This window comes from Peromyscus maniculatus, chromosome 12 (genome assembly GCF_049852395.1).
Source record: "Peromyscus maniculatus bairdii isolate BWxNUB_F1_BW_parent chromosome 12, HU_Pman_BW_mat_3.1, whole genome shotgun sequence".
Classification (NCBI taxonomy): Eukaryota; Metazoa; Chordata; class Mammalia; order Rodentia; family Cricetidae; genus Peromyscus; species Peromyscus maniculatus.
The window spans coordinates 3,241,700-3,261,837 of record NC_134863.1 but is presented as its reverse complement, the minus strand read 5'-3'; the positions used below and the strand labels follow the sequence as shown (position 1 = coordinate 3,261,837).

General features: G+C 38.9%; 1 protein-coding gene across 2 annotated transcripts in view; it reads left to right on the top strand.

Moving 5' to 3' along the window:
* The window catches only part of LOC102916146 (sperm-associated antigen 6), a 168,601-nt gene that overhangs the window by 129,772 nt on the left and 18,691 nt on the right, over window positions 1-20,138 (top strand). The window contains exon 11 of one of the 2 annotated variants that reach the window (XM_006993029.4): window positions 7,678-8,602. The exons of the other annotated variant lie outside the window; for it this stretch is intronic. Coding sequence (XP_006993091.1) covers window positions 7,678-7,747 — 70 coding nt within the window. The 3' untranslated portion in view covers window positions 7,748-8,602. Of the gene's footprint in view, window positions 1-7,677; window positions 8,603-20,138 lie in introns of those variants that run through there. 2 annotated transcript variants of the gene reach the window in all.

Genomic DNA, 20,138 nt, shown 5'->3' with positions numbered 1-20,138 from the left:
GAGTCATTTCAATTTGCATTTCCCTGATGACTAAGGATGTTGAGCAGTTCCTTAAATATCTCTCAGCTTTTTGAGATTCTTCTGTTGAGAATTCTGTGTTTGGATCTGTACCCTGTTTTTAATTGGATCATTTGGTATTTTGATGTTTAGTTTCTTGAGTTCTTTATATATATTTGGAGATCAGCCCTCTGTCAGATGTGGGGTTGGTAAAGATCTTTTCCCAGTCTGTAGGCTGTCATTTTGTCTTATTTACCATGTTGTGTGGTAGTATTATGTTCCCCAAAATATTGTGCACTCTAATAAATTTATCTGGGGTCAGAGAACAAAACAGCCACTAGATACAGGGGCTAGAAAATGGTGTCACTCATACCTTTAAACCTAGCCTTCTGGAGGCATGGATCTCTGTGAGTTCAAAGTCACACTGGAAACAGCCAAGCATGGTGACTCATGCCTTTAATCCCAGGAAGTGATGGCAGAAAGGTACATAAGGTGTGAAAACCAGAAACTAGAAGTTTTTAGCTGGTTAAGCTTTTAGGCTTTTGAGCAGCACAGTACAGCTGAGATCTATTTGGATGGGGACTCAGAGGCTTCCAGTCTGAGGAAACAGGATCAGCTGAGGAATTGGCAAGGTGAGGAAGCTGTGGCTTGTTCTGCTTCTCTGATCTTCCAGTGTTCACCCCAATAACTGGCTTCAGGTTTGTTTTTTTATTAATAAGACCCTTTAGGATTCATGCTGCAATGTTGTTTGCTTTAGAGAAGATTTTCAGTTTCAGGAGGTTCAATTTATTGATTGTTGCTCTTAGTGTCTGTGCTAATGGTGCTATATTTAGGAAATGGTCTCCTGTGACAATGAGTTTAAGGCTACTTTCTGCTTTCTCTTCTATCATGTTCACTGTAGCTAAATTTATGTTGAGGTCTTTGATCCACTTGGACTTGAATTTTGTGCATGGTGATATATATGGATCTATTTTCAGTCTTCTACATGTTGACATCCAGTTATGCCAGCACCATTTGTTGAAAATGCTTTCTTTTTTCCATTGTATAGTTTTGGCTTCTTTGTCAAAAATCATATGTTCATAGGTGTGGATTAATGTCAGGGTGTTCAATTTGATTCCATTGGTCCATGTGTCTGTTTTTGTGCCAATACCAAGCTGTTTTTATTACTGTGGCTCTATAGTAGAGCTTAAAATCAGGGATGGTGATGCCTCCAGAGGTTCATTTATTGTACAGGATTGTTTTGGCTATCCTGGATTATAGCTGGAAGTTTTCCTGTGTCCTGGCTGGCTGGCAGTCAGGACAAATCTCTCCCACTCACTTCCCCCCAAGTAAACACACAGAGGCTTATATTAATTATAACTGCTTGACCATTAGCTCAGGCTTATTACTGGCTAGCTCTTGCACTTAAACTAATCCATAATTCTTATATGTATTTAGCCACATGGTTTGGTACCTTTTCTCAGTTCTGCCTTGTCATCTTGCTCCCTCTGTGTCTGGCTGGTGACTCCTGACTCAGCCCCCCTTTTCCCAGAATTTTCCTTGTCTGCTTATTCCACCTATACTTCCTGACTGGCTACTGGCCAATCAGCATTTTATTTATCAACCAATCAGAGCAACACATATTCACAGCATACAGAACAACATTCCACAGCACTGACTTTTTTGTTTTTCTATATGAAGTTGAGTATTATTCTTTCACGGTCTGTGAAGAATTGTGTTGGGATTTGATGGGGATTGCATTGAATCAGTAGATTGCTTTTTGTTTGTTTGCCATGTTTACTATGTTGATCCTACCTTTCCATGAGCATGGGAGATCTTTCCATTTTCTTATATCTTCTTCAATTTCTTTCTTCAAGGACTTAAAGTTCTTGTCATCTAGGACTTTCACTTGTTTGATTAGAGTTACCCCAAGGTATTTTATGTTATTTGTGGTTACTGTAAAGGGTGATGTTTTTTTGTTTTCATTCTTGGCCCATTTATCATTTGTATATAAGAGGGCTAATGATTTTTTTGAGTTAATCTTGTATCCTACCACATTACTGAAGGTGTTTATCAGCTGTAGGAGTTCCCTGGTAGAGTTTTTTTGGGTCACTTTTATATACTATCATATCATTTGCAAATAGTGAAAGTTTGACTTCTTCCTTTCCAATTTGTATCCCCTTGATCTCCTTTTGTTATCTTACTGCTCTAACTAGAACTTTGAGTACTATATTGAATAGATATGGGGGTAGTGGACAGCCTTGTCTTGTTCCTGATTTTAGTGGAATTGCTTTGAGTGTCTCTCCATTCAAATTGATGTTGGTGGTTGGCCTGTTGTAAATTTCCTTTATTATTTTAAATTATGTTCCTTGTATTCTTAATCTCTTCAAGACCTTTATCATGAAGGAGTGTTGGATTTTGTCAAAGGCTTTTTCGCATCCAATGGGATGATCATGTGATTTTTTTTCTTTCAGTTTGTTTATATGGTGGATTACATTGACAGATTTACATATGTTGAACCATCCCTGCATCTCTGGGATGAAGCCTATTTGATCATGGTGGATGATTTTTTTGTATGTGTTCTTGGTTTCGATTTGCCAGTATTTATTGAGTACTTTTGCATAAATGTTCATGAGGGAGATTGTTCCGTAATTCTCTTTCTTTGTTGCATCCTTGTGTGGATTGGGATTCAGAGTAACTGTAACCTCATAAAAGGAATTTGTCAATATTCCTTCTGTTTCTATTTTGTGGAACAATTTGAGAAGTGTTGCTATTAGCTCTTCTTTGAAGTTTTGGTAGAATACTGTGCATCTGGCCCATTTTTTGTTTGGGAGACTTTTAATGACTGCTTATATTTTCTTGGGGGTTAAAGGTCTAGTTAAATTGTTTATCTGGTCTTGATTTAATTTTGGTATGTGATACTTATCAATAAAATTGCCCATTTCTTTAATATTTTCCAATTTTGTGAAGTTCAGGTTTTTTAAGTATGACCTGATGATTCTCTGGATTTCCTCAGTGTCTGTTGTTATGTCATCCTTTTTGTTTCTTATTTTGCTAATTCTCTCTCTGCTTTTGGTTAGTTTGGATAAGGGTTTGTCTATCTGGTTGCTTTTATCAAATATTCATTGATCCTTTGTATCATTCTATTTGTTTCTATTTTATTGATTTCAGCCCTCAAGTTGATTATTTCCTATTGTCTATTCCTCCTGGGTGAGGTTCCTTTTTTTTTGTTCTAGAGCTTTCAGATGTGCTATTGAGTTGCTAGTGTGAGATTTCTCCTGCTTCTTTATGTAGGCATTTAGTGTTATGAACTTTACTCTTAGTACTGCTTTGGTAGTGTCCTATAAGTTTGAATATGTTGTACATTCATTTTCATTGAATTTTAGGAAGTCTTTAATTTCTTTATTTCTTCCTTAACCCAGTGGTGATTCACCTGAGCATTAGTTAGTTTCCATGAGCTTGTAGCCTTTCTGTACCTTGTATTGTTGTTGAATTCTAACTTTAAGCCCTGGTGATCTGATAAGATACAGGAGGTTATTTCAATATCTTTGTGTCTGTTGAATTTGTTTTGTGACTGAGTATGTGGTCAATTTTAGAGAAAGTACCATGAGATGCTGAAAACAAGTTATATTCTTTTGTGTTTGGGTGGGATGTTCTATCTATTTCTGTTAAGTCCACTTGAGTCATAACATTTCTTAGTTCCCTTATTTCTTTGTTGTTAAGTTTCTTTCTCACAGACAAATCCATTGGTGAGAGTGGGGTGTTAAAGTCTCCCACTATTAGTGTGTGGGGTTTGATGTACAATTTAAGTTTTAGTAATGTTTCTTTTACATGTGTGGATTCCATTGTATTGGGGGGCATATTCAGAATTGAAACTTCATCTTGATGATTTTTTTCTTGTGATCAATATGAAATGTCCTTCACAATCTCTTTTGATTAATTTTAGTTTGAAGTCTATTTTGTTAGACATTAGAATAGCTACACCAGCTTGCTTCTTAAGTCCATTTGATTGGAAAGTCTTTTCCCAACCCTTTATTCTGAGATAGTGTCTGTCTTTGAAGTTGAGGTGCGTTTCTTGTATGCAGCAGAAGGATTGATCCTGTTTTCATATCCATTCTTTTAGCCTGTGTCTTTTTTTATAGGTGAATTGAGTTCATTGATATTAAGAGATATTAATGACCAGTGATTGTTAATTCCTCCTATTTTTTGGTTTTGGTGGTGGTGGTAGTGTGTGTTTACTTTCTTTGGGATTTGCTGAAGTGGGATTATCTGTTGCCTGTATTTTTGTGGGTGCACATAACTTCCTTAGGTTGGATTTTTCCTTCTAGTGCTTTCTGTAGGGCTGGATTTGTGGATAGGTGTTGTTTAAATCTGGTTTTATCATGGGATATCTTGTTTACTCCATCTATGGTGATTGAGAGCTTTGCTGGGTATAGTAGTCTGGGCTGGCATACATGGTCTCTAAGTGTCTATGTAATGTCTGTCCAGGACCTTCTGGCTTTTAGAGTCTCCATTGAGAAGTCAGATGCTATTCGGATGGGTCTGCCTTTATATATTACTTGGCCTTTTCCTTTGCAGGTCTTAATATTCTTTCCTTATTCTGCATGTTTAGTGGTTTGATTATTATGTCACAAAGGGACTTTTTTTTTGGGGGGGGGGTCCAGTCTATTTGGTGTTCTGTAAGCTTCTTGTATCTTCATAGGCATTTTCTTCTTTAGGTTGGGAAAGTTTTCTTCTATGATTTTGTCGAATTTTTTTTCTGCCTTTGAGTTGGTATTCTTCTCCTTCTTTTATCCCTATTATTTTTAGGTTTGGTCTTTTCATGGTGTCCCAGATTTCCTGGACATTTTGTGTTATGCCTTTGTTGGCTTTAATATTTTATTTCACTGATGAATCTATTTCCTCTATTATATCTTCAATGCCAGAGATTCTCCCTTCCATCTCTTTCATTCTGTTTGTTATGCTTGTAATTCCTCTTCTTTACCCAGATTTTCCAGTTCCATAATTCCTTCAGTTTTTATTTATTTTTTATTGCTGAGGTTGTGGGGGATGGGTTGGTTTGGGAGGCTGATTGTGACTTGTAGATCACAGGGTCCATGGGGGTGGGGGTGGTTGGAAGGCCTGCTTGCAGGAAGGAGCCTTCCCTTCTGGCCAGTTGGGCTGTAAGGGGTGGGGTTGGGGACACAGGGTTTGGCCTAGGGCCTAGAAACTGAGCTGTACAGCTGGGAGAGCAGTTACTCACCTCTTGGTCCAATCGATGCTAGAGGTGTCTGTGTCTCAGGGAGCCACTGAGGTCATGGGGGGTGGAGTGGGACTTGTAGATTACAGGGTCTGATGAGGGGTGGTGGTGGAAAGGCCTGCCTATGAGAGCCTTGCCTGATGGCTGGCTACTGGGCTACTTAAACATTTTAAGTATCATATGCAGCAGATCTCAAAGAGGTTAAAGGATCAATATTTGTTATGTACATCCAGAGTACAAAACTTCATTCCTAGGTACCCGATAGAGACTCAGTGTGAAATCATATGCAGGAAGTTAGATGAAGCCTTTTTCTAGAATTAGTTAGTATGCAAATGACCATTAATATCATGACAGAAAGTTTATATATATATATATTGGTCTTATAAATTACTTATCCTCTCATTTAATTGTTCCATTTTCAAACCATCCAGCGTATTATCATACAGAGACCTAACTCTCTCCATTTTGACAGTGTTTCCCATTTTTAACACGGGAAAAAACTCTCTTTTTAAACTAATTCCTTCCTTTAGGAATTCCCAATTGTCTCACCAAATCTGCCCACGATGACGATTCAGTTGATGGTGAAGTGTGAGGCTAACGGCTGCTACGTAGAACTGTAGAAGCCTGAGCTGGTGTCAAGACAGCCAGCTAGTGTGGCAGCAGCCTGAGGAGAGAGTCCAGGGAAATCCCACAACCCACTGGGAGAGGGAACCTGCTACTGAAAAATTCACACAGGGTCATGAGAAGAAACACACGTAGCAGGAACTGACTAAAGCAGAGCTGGCCGGTGGTGAGGGGCCACTCTGGCAGCATATTGAGCCCATGCACCTCTGCAGTTTGTTACAGAGAGGCTGCAGCGAAAACTTAGCCAGTGGGGTAGCAACTCTGGCTGCATGCAGCTCCATCCTGTGCCGGTAGCCGCAAAGCCACAGGCATGCAGCTTTTTGGGGGTGGGGGCATTTTTTGTGCCCCAAAAGTTGGATGCCAGATGTAGCATGAATTCTAATTGGTCTTAATAATAAAAACTCAGAGTCAAATATCAGAGTGAAAGCTGAAAGATCAGAGAAGCAGAGCAGTCAGCCACTAGAGAGATTTTTACCTCTACCAAATCCTCAGAATCACCTGAAAGGGGTGAGCTCCTGCCTCCTGCTTTTTATTCCTCTCTCTGCCCAGCCATGTCACTTCCTGTCCCCACCTCCACAGTGCTGGAAGAAGTAGGCCTCCCCAGTGCTGGGATCAAAGGTCTGTGCCACCACTGCCTGGCCTCTACGGTTAACTAGTGGCAAGCTGTGTACTCTGATCTCCAGGCAAGCTTTATTTGTCAGAGCACAAACAAAATATCACCACACTTTTGAAAATTTAATTATTTTGAATGAATGTTTAGAAAATTTTAAATTATATTTTTCAGATTTTTAAAACTCCATTTATTATATACTATAATACCTGGCAAATATTATTTGATATGGTTTTATGTTTATTTCCATGATATATCAAATGATCCTACAATGTATTTTTAACATTTTATACTAATCTTTTATGAAATGTTCAATTTAAAAATATACATTCACATTACTATGCATGTATATATATATGTGTGTATGCATCTATGTATGGGTATATATATGGATATATATATATATATATATATATATATATATATATGTATACCCAAGAATCAATGAAGGCAACCAGTATTCTAATTCATTTTATAATAATTTTTAAAAGTAATTTGTTAAATAGTTATTCAATGTAAATTATGATGAGGTATAATTAAAATATATAAGACAACTGGAATACAGAAGTTGATTAGTAATGAGAAATTTTATAGTCTAACATGAAAAAATCTGTTAGCTATGGTCCTTTTAAAGTAAAATTATGGAGCTGCAGAGATGGCTCACCAGTTGAGAGTACTGACTACTCTTCAAGAGGATCCAGGTTCAATTCTCAACACTGACATGGTGGCTCACAAACGTTTGTCACTCCAGGGCCAGGAAATTTTACATCCTCTTCAGGCCTCCAGGCATGAGACACAAAAGTGGTATGCATACATACACATATACAGATAAAACACGGTGTGCATACATACACATATACAGATAAAACACGGTGTGCATACATACACATATACAGATAAAACACACATACACATATGGTCAAAAGGAAAAGTAACATTACTCATTTGATTAAAACAGTGTCGGAAATGAAATTTTGCCCATGGACTGAAGATAACATCTCAGTTATCATTATGTATATTTCTTATGTGTTTCATTCTTTCTCAAGTACAGTGCTGTGAGCTGGTATTCTTCATAGTCTCTAACCATATGCATAAAGCATTATTAGAAGAATGTAATTATTAAGAACATATATGAGATTTCACATATTATTTTAGTAAGTTCTTATGTAGAATCTTTTGAGTCCACCTTTGAAAAATCTCCCTATCTAATAGCAAATTTATTTTTCAGATACTATTCACCTGGATACTCAGATACACTTCTGCAGAGGGTGGACAGCTACCAGCCACTTACCAACTGAAGAAAGCATATTTTTGTACTCCTCAGTGTCCCAGGAGAGTATGAATAATGATTGTTAAAATTCTTTGAAAGTACATTCTAGCTTTATTCAATGTGAGATACCTTTAGATAATGTTTTCTAAGTGTGTGTGTAATAGTTTAAGAATAAGTAACTGGAATATATGAAGGACTAGTCATAGTCATTTGCATGCATAGGAATTTCTCTAACAATAGACTTAAAAAGACATTATTAAAAGGTTTAAAACATTTGTTATTGTTCTGCTGGAAACCACACACAAACACACGCTCCAACGAGCTGAGAAATGCTGTTCAGCAGTGCTTAGGCGATTTTAGCCATTTTCTAATACCCACAGCTAAGGAAAACTTGCCCTTCAAGTTACACAGAAGCATCTAGAGGGAAAAGACCTGAAAGGTGAACCTGATGACAGAGGCCAATAACCTGGAAAGAGGCTCCGATGCTGGTCACTTGAACACACGGGACTAACGCAGAAGCTGGAGAGCCTGTTAGGTTTCACAAGAACTTAGGCACATTCTTCTCATTCCCACCAGTTATGAAGCTCTTTTCCTTCACTCTGGGGTTCCTCACTGAAGGGTTCCTGGCATTACATTCTGGTATCTGTGCTCTTCATTCCTCTTGAAAAGTTTCTTATTCGTGAGCCATACTCAAGGATAAGACATGGAAGATTTGCCTCCATTACTCCCTTGTCCTGGGTTCACTTCACCCAACTTCAGAAGTCATGTTTTCAGGGATTTAAGTAATTTGAGCAGAATACATCAGACTCAGACTTTATAGACATTTTATGTTAGATTCAGTAATGGGGTCAAAGAAGATTTTAATAAAATGTTAAAAACAGCATTAGAATTGTCCTTCTTGTTTTTATATCTGATTTTCTGACATTGGGAGTCTGTATTTGGAGTTAGGAATGTTTGATTGTTGATGTTGATTTGTATCTTTGGGCCTAAGGAGGTTTCATTCGAGGACCTGGAGAGGAGGTGCAGGCAAGCCTAGACAGCCTTTAGGACAGTGGGGCCTGTCCTAAAAACCTAGTTTCAGATTTCCTTCTTGGACTCCCCTAGCCTTTGATTTTTCATCAAAAGGAAACCTGGTTTGGACATTTTTCTGGACCCATCTCTGCCTTCATTATTTTTCAACAACACACATCTTTGTTGAAACTTTTAAAACTTCTTTATAACCAACATTCTTCAACCTATTTTTTATTTATGTCAAACTAGAATTGCTAGTCATTGCTCAGTAAATGTAACATCTCTTTGCTTTTCCCAACAATGAATGATCTCTTTAGGGACCCAAGGATTTCTTTGCCCTATTTTGAGACTCTTACTCCTGAGTTGATTAGGCACTTTTATTTTTATAAGGCTTCATGTCTATGGATAGTGGTGAAGGCTGTTTAGAGTCTATTTCTATATTGACCTCTGTCCCTGCTGTTGGTTGGAAGGTGTGGTCAGCACAATGAGTTCTGCCTTTTGTGCTGAGCTTCACTTTGGCAGAGATTTCAACTCAGTGATTCAATTCATCATGAAGTACCCTCAAAAGGCATTCTCCTTCACAAAGCTACTATCATGGGTAAAATACTCATATCAGAGTCTTCGAGGGGCTGGTCTGTTAAATCTGGTCATCAGGAAAATAAACCTTATGCATAACTTCAGTGTAGTAATGACCTGGCTTACCTGGTCCAACAGGTAGTAGGGTCTCTAGGGTTTGTGTCCACGCTACTTTAGATGACTGTAGGTTTCTTACATAGCATTCATTCCCTGACATCTGACCATCTGGGCATTAGTCAGCCAGTGCTTCCCCTTAATCCACTAGTGTCAATAATCCGTGTGACATATGGACTTCTAGTTCTTATCCCCAAATCATTTTGTCAGCCTCTGACACTAAAGGGACCATGCCCATGCGTGGACCAAGGCAGGGTGACCAGCCTTGGGAAATGAAATCAAGTTTCTAGGAGAGGTGTGTCATTGGATAAGAACTGTCAAGATCATGGTGTCTCTTCACAGCAATAGAAACCTTAACTAAGAGAGTTAGTTTAACTGATTTTGTAAACTTTAGTATGTAATTTTAAAAGCTTTCATGTGAATGGAGAAGAAAAACTTTAAATCATCACTTCAGATATCACAACACAGAAAAGAATTGTCTTTAACAAGCTGGCATATTCTACAGCTAGAAAACACCATAAAGGTGTGCTCGTGGCATATGTGATTTCATTTAAAATCCCTAGTCACAGGGGTCTTGTTGTTTTGTAGAACACAGAGTTTTCACTTTTCCTTTTGTTTATCTCAGTGGACTTAGGAAAAAGTATTTTCTCAGTGGATAATTTAAAATTCAGTGTAAAATATGGATTACCCAGAGTCCAGGGATAATGCTATGTCTGGCGTGGGATATCTGAGGGGGAAAAAACTATATACACTATGCTATTATGTCTGTTAACTTTATTCCTCTAAGACAAAATTCTATCTTTATGGCTGTAGCTTTGTCAGGCATTCAGGGCAGGAATAAATCTAGATACACCAAGGTCTTTATCCATCTCCTTTATTTCTCTGGGATGAAATCCTGTCTACATAGCTTCAGTTCTGTCCTGAAACTCAGATTTCTTATAGTCATGCTAACAAATAAGCTCATATGCGTCCAGCCTCATCCTTGTCCTCTGTTTCTTCTCCCTCCATCTCTACTTGCTCTCTACTCCTGGCTCTGATGAATTCTACAAGAATTCTGCCTTACTGTCTACAAAACCTCTGTGTTCTTCCCTTCTCCCTGGTCATGCTGTTCTGTCCATCCACCTCTACAGAAAATGCCTGTTCCTTCTTCTGATCACAGGGTACTCTGCCTCCTCAGGAATGTTGCTCCACCCTACCTTCCACCTTGATATGTAAAAACCTCTTTTGTTCTCAGTCAATTGCTCTGGAGAGCCACTAGGCCTCAAGGTAAGGGGATGGTCCAAGCTTCGTTAGCACAAGAAACAAAGCTATGGGTCTCTGCCAGCTTGTCTTTGCCTATGTGACTTTATCCAAGTACTGGCTGGAACAGGGAAGTTCACACACACATTCTATGGGAATTGTGAGCACAAGAAATTCATAACAAGGCACAGCTGAATATTAAGCTGTGTAACACCAAATAGTTCATGCTAGATGGCTTCCCACTTGACTGACCTTGGCCTGGTCAAGGTATAGCTTTGATATACAGCTGGACTCCTTATAACATATTCTTGTATCTCACCACAATAAAATGTTGCTGTGTTCCTTCCATTCATGACTGGTGTACTTTCTGCAGTAGATTTTCAGATGAATGTCAGATTGAGAACATTAAGAGCAAAAGGGGGTTTGACATGATATCTACCCAATAAGAAAGCCTCTAATTTTTCCATGCATACAATTTATAGTAACCCATTCTTGAGTAAAATTTATACTAAAACAGATGTTCTCAACCTGTGGGTCATGTGATTAGATCTCTGGCTTATCAGATATTTACATTACAATTAACAGTAGCAAAATTACAGTTATAAAGTAGCAATGAAATAATTTTATGGTTAGGGGGTCACCACAACATGAGGAACTATTAAAGGGTGGCAGCATTAGGAAGGTTGAGAGCAACTCTACTAAAATATGAAAAGTATATATTACTAATTATAAGTGTTCATTCCAAATGTTTTGAATATAAAGAAGTTCAAGTGTTTGTAACTTACATTGAGTTCCCAATTTTCCAAACTTCTGTGTGATGCACAGTATAATTTAAATAATTCAAATGGCATTGTTCTATTCCATGTGCTCCTAGTGCTAACCAAGACTGCAGCAAGCACATTTTAGTTAGAAGTAGTAGCAGGTTGGTCTGAAAGTTAGTACTTCTGGGCACCTGGATGAATTAGACTGATTCAACTTTCAGATCATGGTCAAATCTCCTCATTACTTTTCTGAAATATCACAGTGTAATGTGGAAGGAAACAGACTAGAATTCAAGAGACTCAAAAACACATGAGGATCTCAAAATTACTCCATTGAGTCAGTATATCAGGCGAGTTACTAAAACCCTCTCTAATTAGATCCTAAAGATTAATTAAATGGGGTTTAAAGAGTCCAGGACTTGGTAGGTAATTAAGTGGTGCCACCACAAATCTCTCTCTCTATTTTTTTATTGAAAAGGTCTCCATTCCTCAAGACACTTTATTTTTATTTATCTATCTATTTATTTATTTATTAATTTTTCATTCATTTTACATATCGACCACAGTTTTCCCTCCCTCTTCTCCTCCCATTCCCTCCCTCCACCACTGTTATACCCCCTCCCCATTTGCTCTTCCTCCATCTCCATTCAGAAAGGGGCAGGCCTCCCACGGGAGTCAACAAAGCATGGCACATCAAGTTGAGGCAAGACCAAGCTCCTCCTCCTGCATCAAGGTTTGGTGAGGCAACCCTGAATGGGGAATGGGTTCCCCCTAGCTCAAGCACCAGGGACAGGTCCTGATCCTACTGCTAGGAGCCCCACAAACAGAGCAAACTACACAACTGTAACACACATTCCGAAGCTTAGGTCAGTCCATGCAGGCTCCCTAGCTGTTGGTCCAGCATTGGTGAGCTCCCAAGAGCTTAGGTCAGCTGTCTCTGTGGGTTCCCCTGTCATGACCTTGACCACCTTGTCTTGTACAATCCTTCCTCTCTCTCTTAAACAGGACTCTTGGATCTGGGCCCAGTGTCTGGCTGTGGATCTCTGCATCTGCTTACATCAGATACTGGATGAATGTTCTCTGATGACAATTAGGATAGTCACAAATATGATTACAGGAGAAGGCCAGTTCACCCTCTCCACTATTGCTAGGAATCTTAGCTGGAGTCATCCTTGGGGACTCCTGGGAGTTTCCCTGGCACCAGGTTTCACCCTAACCCTCAAATGCCCCCCATCTAGATATCTCTTTCATTATTCACTCATCTGTCCCATCCCTAACCCACCCAAACCAATCACTCATGTTCCCATACGTCCATTTCCCTCCCCCCACCCCTAGTTTACCCAGGAGATCTCTTCTATTTCCCCTTCCCATGGAATACATCTCTTTGGGCCTTCCTTGTTACCTACCTTCTCTGGGGTTGTGGATTGTAGCCCTCTTATTCTTTACTTTATAGCTAATATCCACTTATGAGTGAGTACATGCCACGTTTGTTTTTCTGGGTCTGAATTACCTCACTCAAGATGATTCTTTTCTAGTTCCATTCATTTGCCTGCAAATTTCATGAGGTCATTGGCTTTTTTTTTTTTTTACTGCTGAGTAATACTCCATTGTGTAAATGTACCACTTTTTCTTTATCCATTCTTCAATAGAAGAGCATTTAGGTTGTTTCCAGGTTCTGGCTATTATGAATAACACTGCTATGAACATAGTTGAGCAAGTAAGTGTCTTTGTTGAGCATCATTTGGGTATATGCCCAATATTGGCATGGCTGTGTGTTGAGGTAGATTGATTCCCAACTTTCTGAGAAACTGCCATAATGATTTCCTAAGTGGCTGTACAAAATTTTGCCCCCACCAACAGTAGAGGAGTGTTCCCCTTGATCCACATCCTCTCCAACGTAGGTTATCATTAGTGTTTTTGATCTTAGCTATTCATTCTGACAGGTGTAAGATGGTGTCTTAGAGTCATTTTGATTTTCATTTCCCTGAAGACTAAGGATGTTGAGCAAGTCCTTAAATGTCTTTCAGCCATTTCTTCTGTTGAGAATTCTGTTTAGAATTCTGTACCCCATTTTTAAAATGGATTATTTGGTATTTGTTGTCTAGTTTCTTGAGTTCTTTATATATTTTGGAGATCAGCCCTCTGTCAGATGTGGAGTTGGTAAAGATCTTTACTCATTCTGTAGGCTGTTGTTTTATCTTATTTATCATATCCTTTGCCTTAAAGAAGCTCTTCAGTTTCAGGAGGTCCCATTTGTTAACAGTCCATCTCAATGTCTATAGTACAGGTGTTAAATTCAGGAAGTGATCTCCTGTGACAGTGTGTTCAAGGCCCCTTCCCACTACCAGCTACAGTGTAACTGGATTTTTTCATTTGTCTTTATTAAGAATTTTACTACTCACTCTATATACCACTGACAGATCCCATCTCCTCCCTCTTGTCACCCCAGACCTCCCTCCCAAGACACCCCACATCCCCACATCCCCCAAATCAAGGTCTCCCATGGGGAGTCAGCAGAGCCTGGCACCCTGAGCCTAGGCAGGTCCAAGCCACTTCCCACTGCACCAAGGAGGTGCAAGGTGTCACACCACAGGCACTGGGCTCCCAAAAGCCTGCTCATGCACCAGGGATGGGTCCTGATCCCCCAGTCTGGGTGCTCCCCAAACAGTTTGAGCCAAACAATCATCTTCCATATCCAGAGGGCCTAGTCCAGTCCCATGGGGACTCCATAGCCACTAGTCTACAATTCGTGGGCTTCCACCAGTGTGGCCAGTCATCTCTTCACGTCTTCCCATCATGATCTCGACGTTTCCCCCTCCTCTCTCTCATCGATTGGATTCCCCAGAGCTCAGCCTGGTCCCTGGCCATGGATCTCTGCATCTGTCTCCATCAGTCACTGGACAAAGGCTCTATGATGATGGTTAGCGTATTACACTGGTCCCCAGAGTAGACCAGTCCAGGCACCCTCTGGACCACTGCCAGCATACCCAGGTGGGGTCATCCTTGTGGATTCATGAGAGCCTCCCTGGCACCCTGCCTCTTCCTATTCCCATGATGTCCCCATCTATCATGGGATCTTGCCCCCCTGCCCTCTCACTCTGTCCCTGTTCTGGCTCGATCCTCCCATTTCCCTATATTCCCATCCCCCCTTTGCCCTCTACCACCCCCAATCCCAGTCCACTCATGTAGATCTCATCCACTTCTCCTTTGCTGGGTCATCCATGTGTACCTCCTAGGGTCTTCCCCTGTTAGCTAGCCTCTCTGAAGCTGTGGGTTACAGTCTGGCTATCCCTCCCCTCACATTTAGTATCTACTCATGAGTGAGTATATACTATGTTTGTCCTTCTGAGTCTGGGTTACCTCACTCAGGGTGATATTCTTTAGTTCCATCTATTTACCTGCAAATTTCACGATATCATTGTTTTTACTGCTGAATAGTACTCCATTGTATATATGTGCCACATTTTCTTTAACCATTCTTCAGTTGAGGGGCATCTAAGTTGTTTCCAGGTTCTGGCTATTATGAATAATGCTGATATGTACATAATTGAGCATGTGTCCTTGTGGTAAGATTGAGCATTCCTTGAGTATATGCCCAAGAGTGGTATAGCTGGGTCTTGAGGAAGACATTCTCAATTTTCTGAGAAACCCCATATTGATTTCCAAAGTGGCTGTACAAGTTTGCATTCCCACCAACAGTGGAGGAGTGTTCCCCTTGCTCCACATCCTCTCCAGAATAAGCTGTCTTCAGTGTTTTTGATCTTAGCCATTCTGACAGGTATAAGATGGTATCTCAGAGTCATTTTGATTTGTATTTCCCTGATGATTAAGGATGTTGAGCAATTCCTTAAATGTCTTTCAGCCATTTGAAATTTTTCTATTGAGAATTCTCTGTTAAGCTCTGTAGCCCATTTTTAAATTAGATTGTTCAGTATTTTGAAGTCTAGCTTTTTGAGTTCTTTATATATTTTGGAGATCAGCCCTCTGTCAGATGTGGGGTTGGTGAAGGTCTTTTCCCATTCTGTAGGCTGTCGTTTTTGTCTTGTTGACCATGTCCTTTGCTCTACAAAAGCTTCTCAATTTCAGGAGCTCCCATTTATTAATTGTTGCTTTCAGTGTCTGTGCTACTGGTGTTATATTTAGGAAGTGGTCTCCTGTGTCAATGCCTTCAAGACTACTTCCTACTTTCTCTTCTATCAAGTTCAGTGTAACTGAATTTATGCTGAGGTCTTTGATCCACTTGGACTTGAGTTTTGTGCATGACTCTATTTGTAGTCTTCTACATGTTGATACCCAGTTATGCCTGCACCATTTGTTGAAGATGCTTTCTTTTTTCCATTGTACAGTTTTGGATTCTTTGTCAAAAATTATATGTTCATAGGTGTGCAGATTAATGTCAGGGTCTTCAAGTTGTTTGCATTGGTCCACATGTCAGTTTTTATGCCAGTACCAAGCTGTTTACATTACTATAGCTCTATAGTAGAGCTTCAGGTCAGGGATCATGATGCCTCCAGAGGTTGCTTTATTATACAGGATTCATTTAGCTATCCTAGGGTTTTTTCCATATAAAGTTAAGTATTGTTCTTTCCAAGTTTGTGAAGAATTGTGTTGGGATTTTGATGGAGATTGCATTCAATCTGTATATTGCTTTTGGTAAGATTGCCATTTTTACTATGTTAATTCTACCTATCCATGAGCATGGGAGATCTTTCCATTTTCTGATATCTTCTTTAATTTCTTTCTTCAAAGACTTAAAGTTCTTATACAGGTCTTTCGATTGCTTAGTTAGGGTGTTTTGTGTTATTTGTGGCTATTGTAAAGGGTGATGTTTCTCCGATTTCTTTCTCAGCCCATTTATCATTTGTATATAGGAGGGCTACTATTTTTTTGAGTTAATCTTGTTTCCTGCCACCTTACTGAAGGAGTTTATCAGCTGTAGCAGTTCCCTGGTAGAATTTTTGGGGTCATTTATGTACACTGTCGTATTGTCTGCAAATAGTGAAAGTTTGACTTCTTCCTTTTCAATTTGTATCCCCTGATCTCCTTTTGTTGTCTTATTGCTCTAGCTAGAACTTCAAGTACTATGTTGAATAAGTATGGGGTGAATAGACAGCCTTGTTTTGTTCCTGATTTTAGTGGAATCGCTTTGAATTTCTCTCCATTTAATTTGATGTATGCTGTCAGCTTGCTGTAAATTGCCTTTATTATGTTTAGGTATGTTCCTTGTATTCCTTATCTTTCTATAACCTTTATCATGAAGGTGTGTTGGATTTTGTCAAAGGCTTTTTGAGGATCTCATTTGATGATCATGTGGTTTTTTTTTCTTTCAGTTTGTTTATATGGCATATTACATTGACAGATTTTCATATGTTGAACCATCCTTTTATCCCTGGGATGAAGCCTACTTGGTCATAGTAGATAAGTTTTTTTGATATGTTCCTGGATTCAGTTAGCCAGTATTTTATTGAGTATTTTTGCATCAATGTTCATGAGAGACTTTGGTCTGTAATTCTCTTTCTTTGTTGCATCTTTTTTTTTTTTTTTTTTTTTCTTTTTTTTTTTTTTTTTTGGCTTTTTGAGATGGGGTTTCTTTGCTGGGATTAAAGGAGTGTGCCACCACTTCCCAGCTCTTTGTTGCACCTTTGTGTGGTTTGGGTATCAGGGTAACTGTAGCCTCATAGAAAGAGTTTGGCAATGTTTCTTCTGCTTCTAGTGTGTGGAACAATTTGAAGAGTATTGGAATTAGCTCTTCTTTGAAAATCTGGTAGAATTCTGTGCTGAAATCATCTGGTCCTGGGCTTTTTTTGGTTGGGAGACTTTTAATGACCATTTCTATTTCCTTAGGGGTTATTGGTCTATTTAAATAGTTTATCTGGTCTTGATTAAACTTTGTTATGTGGTACCTATCCAGAAAATTGTGCATTTCTTTCAGATTTTCCAACTTTGTGGAGTACAGGTTTTTGAAGAATGACATGATGATTCTCTGGATTTTCTCATTGTCTGTTGTTATGTCTCCCTTTTCACTTCTGATGTTGTTAATTTGGATGATCTCTCTCTGCTTTTTGATTAATTTGGATAAGGGTTTGTTTTTATTGTTGATTTTCTCAAAGAACCAACTCTTTGTTTCATTGGTTCTTCGTATTATCTTTGTTTCTATTTTATTGATTTCAGCCTTCAATTTGATTATTTCCTGGTGTCTATTCCTCCTGGGTGAGTTTGCTTCTTCTTGTTCTAGAGCTTTCAGGTATGCTGTTAAGTCACTAGTGTGAGATTTTTTCCAACTTCTTTATGTGGACATTTAGTGCCATGAGTTTTTTTCTTAGCACTGCTTTCATAGTGCTTTTATACCTGTATAAATTTGGGTATGTTGTACATTTGTTTTCATTGAATTCTAGGAATCTTTTAATTTCTTTATTTCTTTCTTGACCCATTGGTGATTCAGTTGAGCATTACTAAGTCCATGAGATTATAGACTTTCTGTAATTTTTTTTGTTGTTGAAATCTAACTTTAAGCCATGGGGGTCCAATAAAATGTAGGAGGTTATTTCAATTTTTTTTGTATCTTTTGAGATTTGCTTTGTGACCAACCATGTGGTTGATTTTGGAGAAGGTTCCAAGGGGTGCTGAGAAGAAGGTATATTCTTTTGTGTTATGGTGGAATGTTCTGTAGATATCTATTAAGTCCATTTGAGTCATAATGTCTGTTAGTTCCCTTATTTCTCTGTTAAGTTTCTGTCTGGCAGACCTGTCTATTGGTGAGAGTAGGGTGTTGAAGTCTTCCACTACTAGTGTATGGGGTTTGATGTGTGATTTAAGCTTTAGTAATGTTTCTTTCACAAATGTGGGCACCCTTGTACTTGGCCATAAATGTTCAGAATTGAGACTTCATCTTGGTGGATTTTTTCCTTTGATAAATATGTAATGTCCCTCCCATTTTCTTTTGATTGATTTTATTTTGAAGTCTATTTTATTAGACATTAGGATAGTTATACCAGCTTGCTTCTTAAATCCATTTGATTGGAACGTCTTTTCCTAGCCTTTTATTCTGAGATTGTATCTGTCTTTGAAGTTGAGATGTGTTTCCTGTATGCAGCAAAAAGATGGATCTTGTTTTCATATTCATTCTGTTACCCTGTGCCTTTTTATAGGCGAATCACTGATATTAATGATTGTTAATTCCTGTTATTTTTTGGTGGTAGTGTTGTATGCTTTCCTTCTTTGAAATTTACTGGTGTGGGAGTAACTATTGCCTGAGTTTTCATCAGTGTATATAATTTCCTTAGGTTGGATTTTTCCTTCTAGTGCTTTCTGTAAGGCTGGATTTGTGGAAAGATATTGTTTATATCTGATTGTCATAGAATATTTTGTTTTCTCTATCTATGGTGATTGAAAGTTTTGCTGGATATAGTAGTCTGGGCTGGCATCTGTGGTCTCCTATTAGCCTCTGCAAAACATCTGTCCAGACCTGGGTGGTAGTGGCACATGCCTTTAATCCTAGCACTCGGGAGGCAGAGACAGGCAAATCTCTGTGAGTTCTAGGCCAGCCTGGCCTATAGAGTGAGACTGAGGACAGGCACCAAATCTACACAGAGAAACCCTGTCTATTCTTTCTTTATTCTGTATGTTTAGTGGTTTGATTATTGTGTGATGAGGGAACTTTTTTTTGGTTCAGTCTTTTTGGTGTTCTGTAAGCTTCTTGTACCTTCATAGACATGTCCTTCTGTAGACTGGGAAAGTTTTCTTCTATGATTTTGTTGAATATGTTTTTTGTGTCTTTAAGCTGAAATTCTTCTCCTTCTTCTATCCCTATTATTCTTAGGTTTGGTCTTTTCCTGGTTTCTCAGATTTCATGGATGTTTTGTGTTAGGAATTTATTGGATTTATCATTTTCTTTGAACAATTAATTTATTTTCTCTATTGTATCTTCAATGCCTGAGATTCTTTCTTCCATCTTTTGTACTCTGTTGGTGATGCTTACATCTGTAGTTCCTGTTTACTTACCCAGCTTTTCCATTTGCTGAATTCCCTCAGTTTGTGTTTTCTTTATTGCTTCAATTTCAATTTCCAAGTATTGAATGATTTCCTTTACCTGTCTGTGTTTTTCTTTACTTTCTTGGCTTTCTTTTAAGGGATTTATTGATTTCTGTGGGCCTCTCTAGCACTTTGCTTCTTCCTATTCTCATGTGGTCTTCATTTACCATGGTCTCCTATTTCTTGTTCTCCCTCACTGTTCTTGATCCAGCTGGGATCTCCTGCTCCCCCAAGTTCTCTTTTCCTTGACCCTCACCCTTCATTACCCCCACTCAAGTCCAGGCTGTCATTGGGTGATCCCCGTGTCTTTCTTGGGGTCCTATTTTCCAGGTAGCCTCCCTGGTGTTGTGAGTAGCAGTCCAGTCATCCTTGTTCCACATCTAGTATCCTCCTGTGAGTGAGTACATACCATGTTTGTCTTTCTGAGTCTGGGTTACCTCACTCAGGATGATTTTTTCTAGATCCATCCATTTGCCTACAAACCTCATGATGTCATTGTTTTTCTCTGCTGAATAGTATTCCATTGTGTATATGTATCACATTTTATTTATCCATTCTTCAGTTGAAGGGCATCTAGGTTGTTTCCAGGTTTTGGCTATTACAAACAATGCTGATATGAACATAGCTGAGCAAGTGCTCTTGTGGTATGATTTTGCATTCCTTGGGTATATGTCCAAGAGTGGCATA